Genomic DNA, 9,796 nt, shown 5'->3' on the forward strand with positions numbered 1-9,796 from the left:
GAAATAAGGTGTTTGTGCAACTCTGGAACGTGAAGAACATTTTTAAGCAGCAGTGGTTTGTGTGAGCCAGGAAGCATAGATTGACCAACGTGAGAGATTCGTAAACCTGCTCCATTGGCGACATGGACCTTATCCTTGCCGCTGTAGCGATCATGGACCGTGAGGCGATCAAGGTCGCTGGTGAGGTGGTCCGTCGCGCCGGAGTCGAGGTACCAGTTGATGTCGACGGAGTAGCCACCATGGCCGCCGGTGTTGGTAGCGTTGCTGTTGCGCTCAGTGTTGCCGTAGCGCTCGCCGTTGTCCTCAGCCTGATAGGCATGGTTAAAACGTTGCCTGCACCTCAATGCATCATGCCCATATTTCTGGCAGACTTGGCAGGTGGGCTTGTTGCGGTTGCGGCCCCCGCGGCCACGGCCCTGCCCCTGGCCACCACGACCTCCACTGCGGGCTGCTGCATTAGCAGAGGAGAAGATCTCGCCGGTGGAAGTCTGCTGCTCAAGACGAAGCTCGGCGCTAAGAGAATACGCATAGAAGCTGGCAAGGCTCACTGGCTCATCACGTGCTGTGATTGAAGCAACAAGGGGCTCATATTCTGAGCCCAGACCAGCGAGCATGTAGCCAAGCACCTCCTCGTCGGAGAGGGGCTTGCCAACGGACGCCATAGCGTCGGCATACCCCTTCATCTTGTTGTAGTACGCAGCAGCAGATAGGTCCTTTTTCTTCTGGTTGGAGAGCATGTAGCGGATTTGCATCACGCGTGCGCGACTCTCTGAGGAAAACATCGCGTGCAGCGCATCCCAGACGACACGGGAGGTGTGCAGCTGCGTCAATTGCCCGATGATGTCCTCGGTCATGGAGGAGAGCAAGACGATGAGGACTACCTGGTCATGTTGATACCAGCGAAGGAACACCGGATTTGCCACGATACGGGCAGCGTTGCCGGTACCCTCCATGATGGTGTCCGCCGGTGGAGGGATGGTGCCATCGACGTAGTCGAAGGAGCCCTGCGCGCGAAGGACAGGGACGGCCTGATTTTTCCAAAGAAGAAAATTCTCCCTTGTGAGGCGGATGGTGATCAGGTTAGCGATGGCAGCAACGGAGGCGGAGCCGGACGAGACGATCGCGCCGGAGGTGCCATCGCTGGTAGCAGGAGTGGTGGACATGGTGAGGAAGAAGATCGAGCTCTGATTACCAAGATAGAAGAGATATTTGTCGTGATAATCCGTACTGTATTGGGTTGTTTATGTAGTATATATACATGTTCAGTTACAAGTCATTAGAACGTGGAATATCAAGAGAGAGGTCTCTAGACCTTCTACATTCTAGCACTAAGCTGTAATTGCTAGGCGTTGCAACTCATTATGCTAGACAGCACTAACTCGTAACATTTGACACGCCCGTCTCCACCACCGCTCGCCTCACCGCCCTCCGTGCGCGCCCTCCGATGGCGTGGACCGCATCAGCCGCCTCTCCGACGCGCTCCTCTGCGACATTGTCTCCCGCCTCCCCGTCAAGGACGCCGCCCGAACCTCCGCGCTCGCCACGCGCTGGCGCGGGGTCTGGAGCTCCACGCCGCTCGTCCTCGTTGACACCCACATGGTCTCCTCCGCGCGCGCCAGCACGCCGGACGTCATCGCCGCCGTCTCCCGCGTCCTCGCCGCGCACCAGGGGCCCTTCCGCTGCGTCCACCTCACCGGCAGCCGCATGGGCGCGTACCAGGCCCAGCTCAAGCGCTGGATCCGTCTCCTCGCCGCCAGGGGCGTCCAGGAGCTCGTCCTCGTCAACCGCCGGTGGCTCCGTGAGGTGCCCCTCCCCAAGACGCTCTTCACCATCTCCACCCTCACCCGCCTCTACATCGGTGTCTGGGAGTTCCTGAACGCGGCCGGCCTCCAAGGCGCCTCCTTCCCCCACCTCCGGGAGCTCGGCATCTGCAGCGTCGCCGTCGTCGTCCAGGAGCCCCGCCATGGAGATCCTCAACATCCAAGGGAGGATGAAGGGGGCGCGTCTCCGCCTCGTCAGCCACAGCCTCTGTTGCGTGCAGATCTGCTCTTTCGTCATGGAGAGCGTGGACGTGTTGAATGCCCCGCGTCTGGAGCGTCTCATCATGTCAGAGTGTCTCAACCCTGCCGGCGGCGGATCATGCATTAAGGATTGGCAACGTCCCCAAGCTGAAAGTATTCAGGTTCCTGGAGCCAGGAAAATACGTGCTGGAGATCCAAGACACCGTCATCATGGTACTACACATCCATCCTCCGTATGATCATTCAGCTTTGTTCAATTTGCGAACAAGTGCAGTTCAATGTGCCATCTTTTTTTGCTGAATCTGGTCCATTTCAATGCTGGCTGGGATTAAGACAAGTGCAAGCATGATGGTCACAAGCGTGAATGTCACGCGGGGAATTTCCGATCACACACCATTGTTCGTCGATTCAGGAGAGTCGAACCATATGGGAAACAAAAACACCTTCTCATTCGAGATGGCCTGGTTCGAACGCGAGGGGTTCTTGGACCTCATAGCCAGGGAATGGGCTAAGGGTGTAGGAGGTAGGACGGCGGTCGAGCGTTGGCAGAATAAAATTAGGCATTTGAGAAGTTTCTTACAGGGTTGGGCTAAGCACCTCAGTGGGGTGTATAAGATCGAGAAGGATAGGCTCCTTTCTCTTGTACAGGCCCTGGACATAAAAGCCGAATCCGCGATTTTGCTGCCTCCTGAGCTCCAGGTTAAAAATGAGGCGGAGAAGAGGTTGAAAGAACTTCTCCGCAAAGAAGAATTGAAGTGGGCTTTGCGAGCTAAGGTCCGCAAAGTGATCCAAGGGGACGCGAATACTCAATTCTTTCACCTCATTGCTAATGGTAAGCACAGAAAGAAGCGGATCTTTCAACTTGAGCAGGATGAGAGTACTATTTTAGGTCAGGATAATCTCAAAACCTATATTACCGATTATTATAGATAGTTATTTGGACCTCCGGAGGATAATTATGTGTCCCTCGATGAGTCCAGGACTGAGGATGTGCCTCAATTGTCTGATGCCGATAATGATATCCTGGTTGCCCCGTTCTCAGAGAAGGAGGTGTTTGATGCTATTGCACAAATGAAAAACAATAAGGCTCCCGGACCGGATGGGTTCCCGGTCGAGTTCTATAAAAAGTGCTGGCACATTATTAAAGGGGATTTACTACCTATGTTTCATGATCTATTCTCTGGACAGCTTCAATTATTTCACTTGAATTTTGGAACTATCACATTGCTCCCTAAGAAAATGGATGATGTGATAATTGAGCAGTTCAGGCCGATCTGCCTCCTCAATGTTAGTTTCAAAATCTTCACCAAGGTCGGGATCAATAGGCTCACACAGATTGCGCATTCTGTGGTGCAACAATCCCAAACTGCTTTCATGCCGGACAGGAACATCCTTGAAGGGGTGGTTGTTCTTCATGAAACGCTTCATGAAATCCACCCCAAAAAATTAGATGGAGTAATTTTTAAGGTGGATTTCGAAACAGCGTACGATAAGGTCAAGTGGTCATTCCTCCAACAGGCATTGTGTATGAAAGGTTTTGATGAAGCCTGGCACCGACAGGTCGAATCCTTTATGCAAAAAGGGAGTGTGGGAATTAAAGTGAATGACGATATAGGTCATTACTTCCAGACACATAAAGGCCTCAGACAAGGAGATCCGATGTCCCCTATCCTGTTTAACATTGTGGTGGATATGTTAGCAATTTTGATAGGAAGGGCTAAGGAGAATGGTCAAGTGGGTGGTTTGGTACCTCATTTTGTTGATGGAGGTGTATCCATCCTTCAATACGCTGATGATACAATCATCTTTATGGAGCATGATTTGGCCAAGGTGAGAAATATGAAGCTGGTGTTATGCCTTTTTAAACAATTGACCGGGTTAAAGATTAACTTTCGTAAAAGCGAGTTGTTCTGCTTTGGTAGAGCCAAAGACGAACAGGAGTCTTATAGGCAATTGTTTGGGTGCGAGTTGGGGAGTTTACCTTTCTCATACCTTGGCATTCTGATACACCATCGCAGGCTGACAAACAGAGAATGGAAGTGCACCGAGGATCGATTTGAGAAGAAACTGAGCTGCTGGAAGGGTAAGCTCATGTCATATGGAGGCCGTTTGATCTTGACTAATTCGGTGCTCACGAGTATGCATATGTTCCTGTTATCGTTCTTTGAGGTCCCAGTTGGTGTTAGGAAAAGACTGAACTTCTATCGGTCGCGCTTCTTTTGGCAGGGTGATGAACTTAAAAGAAAATACCGGCTTGCTAAATGGGACATCATCTGTCGACCGAAAGACCAAGGGGGTCTTGGTATTGAAAATCTTGAAGTTAAGAACAGATGGCTTCTTAGTAAGTGGTTGTGGAAGCTTTCTTCCGGGACTGAGGCCATGTGGGCGTAGATCCTCCGCAGCAAGTACCTCCAGACTAAAACATTGTCCTAGGTCACAGTCAGGCCGACTGATTCGCCTTTCTGGAAAGGACTAATGAAAGTCAAACAATCAATGTTCAATAGGACGAGGTTTGTTATTGAAAACGGTGCAAGTACACATTTCTGGGAGGATACTTGGCTTGGCGACTCACCTTTAGCCATTCAATATCCGTCTTTATATCGGATTGCTCAACGACGTGAGGTGTTCGTGGCAACAGTATTACAATCTATCCCCCTTAATATTCAGTTTAAACGGTCGCTAGCGGGCAATCGTTGGAAAGAATGGCTCTATCTAGTTAGGAGACTAATGGAGGTTCAACTTTCTTACCAACCCGATGAATTACGCTGGAAGTTGACTAGATCTAGAGTATTTACAGTTAAATCAATGTATATTGATGTTATTAATTCGAACTCCATTCCAACTTCCAAGTATGTCTGGGCTGTCAAAGTTCCTTTAAAAATTAAAGTGTTTATGTGGTTCGTCCATAAACAAGTTATTTTAACAAAGGACAACTTGATAAAGCGTAATTGGACAGGACCTACTAGGTGTAGTTTCTGTGATCGGGGTGAGATGATTAAGCATTTATTCTTTGATTGCCCGTTGGCCAAAGTTCTTTGGCAGACGGTCCATATTGCTTTTAATATTACTCCACGGACTTCTGTCAACGCATTATTTGGGACATGGCTTAATGGGGTTGAGCCTGACTTAGCAACACATATTCGGGTTGGAGTTTGTGCTTTGTTGTGGACTATCTGGAATTGCGGAAATGATTTGGTTTTTAACAAAACATCACGGATTCATTTTTTGCAGGTTATTTTCTGAGCTACAGTAGTGATCCGTTCGTGGTCGCTACTCACTCCGATGGAGGCCAGGGAGCATTTGGTTACTGGATCTATCCGTTGGGAGATGGTAGCTCAGGATATCTTCAACCGGTTTGGATGGCGGTCATATAATAGGATAGGCAATTAGTTTACCTATCTATTTTTAGCCAGCCGGTTGTGGCGTCTTTTCCTGGCTAGTTTGTGTATCTAGCCTTTTAGGCTCTGTGTGAGATGTCTTTTTCTTTTTTTCAGTTGAAGACTTTGAAACCTTGTTGGCACTTTTTGTTATTTGGTTGCATCACTCTGATGCAGAGGCCGGGGAGTCCTTCTTTTCAAAAAAAAAAAGTATGAATGTGCGCTTTGGAGTCTACAAAAAAATTACGCAATTTGCAGTCTGAAAAATGCGATCAACTCGCCGGCAAGTTCGACCTCAAGTTCTGGGAAGAGGTTGGTCTCATCGTAAGTGTGCTCTTGCGCGGCTCAAGGTGATCACGTTTCGTGAATATAAGTTCAAAAAATAGCGTGTGTTTTAATAAATATGCATGTTGTATAAAAAATAAATTATGATTTAATGTTCATGGTGTTTTAAATGTGTTCATGCATTTCAAAAAAGTTTGTGTGTTTTATTAACAAATGTATTTTAAATAAATATAAATTTATGTATGGAAATAATAAGTCAATAGTGTGCCTCCAGACTACGGATTCTCAAATGAATACATATTTACAATTATAACTATAGTTACAATCTAAATATCTTTTATAAATTTGGAAAAATGAAAAGAAAAAACTGACATGTTGAAAATGGGCCCCGCTAACTGCTGTCTGTTGTAGCCCAGCGGGCGGCCAGTCGTAGCTGCTAAAAATACTTTCGCTCAAAAAAAAAGATGCCAAAAATCTTTCCTTCAAAAAAACAAAACCCCGCACACAAAGCACGTGGTTGTATTGGTAGTCCTCCTGTTAGTATCTCTCGCCTCGCTTGTTCGAAACACCTCAGCGTGTGTTTTTTGTGAAATTTAAATATCTACGCATGTGAGTTATCTTGAGGTTATTACCGGTTTAAATTCTAGGTGGCCAGCTTTTTTTCATTCTGAAAAAAATTTGTGATGTTTGCTCGCCATACATGCAGGTAGTGTACACCTACAGGGTCCTTTTCGAAAAAAATTGAAAAAAATCAGAGGGTTTTCGCAAAAGGAGTACGCCACACGCCCTGACTCCACCGTGCGTCAATGACAGCGGGCCCTATGCCATGCAGTCATGCTTGTCAGCGTCACCAGTTTATACAAACGCGATTAGCACCGTATTTGCACGCTCAAGCCAAGTTTTTGCATCAGTTCAAGGTATGCCGCAAGTTCTAGCACTGAAGTGAACGTTTGTGCCAAGTTCTGGCACCACCGGTGTAATTGACTCTTTGATAAACAGCCTCAATTTCTTCAACATGTCTTGGTTCCTTCGGTTTTGCTATGTTGCTGGACCACTACTTCCTCATCCTAATCAGGCTGTCTTTTGTTATGCTATCGTGTGGCATCAGTTGCAGGCCTGGCTACTCGCCAGCAGAAGTCACGAGCTGCCAAGCATCGCAACTGAGATCTTCGACACAAGGAGTTATGCATTGCCGGCCTGTTTAATCTGAAGAATTAGCCTACCTGGTTACTTTTCCATGGTTCTTGTAGTGATCGAGTTCTGAAAATGGTGTCAAGTTGCTACTCTGTTTTGCATGAGAGCCGTGTGTGTTGTGGTGTGCATGGAGCTGTGTGGTCTATTGCTAAAGCCTAAAGATCACTCTCCGGTAACTGAAAAAGACATGGTGTAGTTGGCAACTTTAGGCACAGCAGTTGTCGAGTCAACTGTAGAAGCAAGTTTCGTTTGATTATGATGAACTACCTGTTTACCGGAGCTCATTCTAGTTCAGTATAATATGGCTAGAGCTCATTCTCTGGTAGTACATAAGAAAGGCATGTCGAATTGGGCAACTATTAGGAAGAACTAATGAATCATTGGACTGTGAAACAATTTTAGTTTCATCGGGATGAAATACTTGTGCCTTCCGAACAGAATGCTCAAGGAGGCATCCTAGAAAACTGACATGGATAGGCCGAGTCATTTCTGTTAAGACTTGATGGTTAAAAGAGAACTATCTTACGGCTTGCAAATGTGCTTCCTAGTGTTATCTAAAGCCAAATTAAAAAAAGTTCTACGTACAAAGTAAATGCATGTAAAATATTTGGAATTCCAAGATATTGTGTACCATCTACCATCGGCGATTTTTCCTCGGGTCAGAAGAATGTTTTTCTCAACATATTTGACTGACATTGTTATTATAAATTGGTTATTTGGTGCTTCCTCCCTTAGTGTCAATGCACGGCTCAACCTCCCGCCTGGACTATCATGGCGACATTGCTTTAACGTCGTTAGGAGCTTGACATATGTGCCCAGATTCAGATCGCCACAGCTATCAGAAATCCACAGATGAACTTAGACTGTTCATCGGCAAACGACAGAGAACAGGAGCCGGGCTTTCTGCTTGATGGTTTCAGGATAGCCTCCATATGCCTACAGGTATAAATATCAGACCACCAAAACCAAGAAAGTACTTGAAAGGAAAAAATGAAGCACTCACCAGCCAGTTGTGAAGTTAAACGATCTCTGAATTGCTGCAATATCTGAAGACGATACAGCCTGAAGACCATAGCTTCCATGGATACACCAAATGTTCATGTCTCTAGCACATCATCTTGTTTAAGGAACACCTTCCAGCAAGAATTGGACAGCTAGTCTAATTTTCTGAGCTTGGCATTTTCAGAGTAACACCATCAATAGGGCCAGGACCAAGCTGCTCCAGCCTAACCAATTGACCGATACTTGTGGATAAGCAAAGCAAACTACTACCAAAACAAGAACCATACATGGCAACGCAAACCATTGGGATGCTCTTATTTAACGATAATCACAGCAGGAAACAAGCACAGGCGAAATAAATCACTACTTTTGAAATATCAGTTTGCCAAAAGAAGCACAAATTCAGTTGTTACAACCAAAGAGGCAACAGAGCATCGGCAATCATCCATCAATCAACTCCCCATCCCGCACTAACAGCACTTGTAGTTCCAGATAACCAGAGTCGACAAGCACAAAGTAAAGTAACAGAACCAGCTAATACTAGATAGATACAGGCAATGCAGATGCAATTGCAATCTAGGAGGAGGTGAACTTGGTGACGGCCTTGGTGCCCTCGGAGACGGCGTGCTTGGCGAGCTCCCCGGGGAGGACGAGGCGGACGGAGGTCTGGATCTCCCGGGAGGTGATGGTGGGCTTCTTGTTGTAGCGCGCGAGCTTGGCGGCCTCGGCGGCGAGCTTCTCGAAGATGTCGTTGATGAAGGAGTTCATGATGGACATGGCCTTGGAGGAGATGCCGACGTCGGGGTGCACCTGCTTCAGCACCTTGAAGATGTAGATCTTGTACGTCTCGACGCCCTTCTTCGCCTTGCTGCCCTTCTTCCGGCCCCTCGTCTTCGCCTCGCCGCCGGCCCCCTCCTTGGACGCCGTCTTGCCCGCCGGCAGCCGCTTCTCGGCCTTGGGCTTCTTCGCCGCCGGGGCCTTCTCCGTCGCCGGCTCCTCCTCCGCGGGCTTCTTCGCCGCCGGCTTCTTCTCCGCCTTGGGGGCCATCGCTCGCTGCTTCGGGAGAGTGGGGGATTTGCGGGTGCTGGAAGAAGGTGGGGGGTTTGGGGCGGGATGGGAGGAGAGGAGCGGGGCTGCTGGGTTTATACGGAGGGGGAGGCGGGCGCTGATTGGTCGAGGCGTGGTTGCCCCGGATCGATGAGGTGGAGCCGTAGGATGCGTTCGGCGATGTTTGGTGTGGACGGCGGGATGCGTTTCGGAGCGGATCGCTGGGTTTTCTGTAAGGGCAAAAATGATCTGGGCGGGAACGGAAACGCCGGAACCGCAGGTTGATTAGAGCGAGAGCGCGCGACCGCACCGCGGGAATGGTTTTGGATTTCGCAGGCTCAGGTTTTGAATCCTGCCCGCCACCAGCATTATAGAGCACCTAACCCATGATGGCCTTCCCAAAAATGTATCATTAAAGGACCCACAACCGGAGTATGCTATGCAAACGCTCGATCGGCCATCACTGTCTGGAGAAAAAAAGGACCACCTGCCGGCCTTCTCAAACAAAGCCCAAATATATGGTTGTACGGCAACCCCATACCCGGTTCATATGTGAGGCGAATTTGGAAAGATCCAGATGCGCCCGGACACCGTCCTCACGTCAAACCAACCCGCTATGGCTCATGCCATCCTCACCTCTATCCCTACAAAAACCCGAAGCCAGACACCAAACCCTAGTCAACCGTACTTTCTAAACCTTTTCGCTCCACTTTCATCTCCTCACCTTCCTTTCCCCGCCCTATCCTTTGCTCCGCCGACTGAGGGAAACTCACTGCAGACCATCGAGCTCGTCAACGGCGAAGGGCGAGGAGCTAGCGCTTTGCGTTGTACTCCGTCGCTCATGAATGGTCCGGGTACGGACCTCCTCGT

At 48.6% G+C, this 9,796-nt stretch overlaps 1 protein-coding gene and 1 pseudogene across 1 annotated transcript; both read right to left on the minus strand.

The window, feature by feature from the left end:
- Window positions 1–505: 505 nt before the first annotated feature.
- LOC123109265 (uncharacterized) lies at window positions 506–644 on the minus strand (annotated as a pseudogene).
- A 7,584-nt stretch (window positions 645–8,228) lies between these two features.
- Window positions 8,229–9,010, minus strand: LOC123102258 (histone H2B.2). The gene has a single exon (XM_044523557.1). The coding sequence runs from the start codon at window positions 8,924–8,926 to the stop codon at window positions 8,456–8,458; it is 471 nt and encodes a 156-aa protein (XP_044379492.1). The 5' UTR covers window positions 8,927–9,010; the 3' UTR covers window positions 8,229–8,455.
- Window positions 9,011–9,796: the final 786 nt, after the last annotated feature.

This window comes from Triticum aestivum, chromosome 5A (genome assembly GCF_018294505.1).
Source record: "Triticum aestivum cultivar Chinese Spring chromosome 5A, IWGSC CS RefSeq v2.1, whole genome shotgun sequence".
Lineage (NCBI taxonomy): Eukaryota > Viridiplantae > Streptophyta > Magnoliopsida > Poales > Poaceae > Triticum > Triticum aestivum.

What these genes read in the sequence shown, in the direction of transcription:
- LOC123102258 (XM_044523557.1), bottom strand. Translation starts at nt 8,926, where the DNA reads ATGGCCCCCAAGGCGGAGAAGAAGCCGGCGGCGAAGAAGCCCGCGGAG.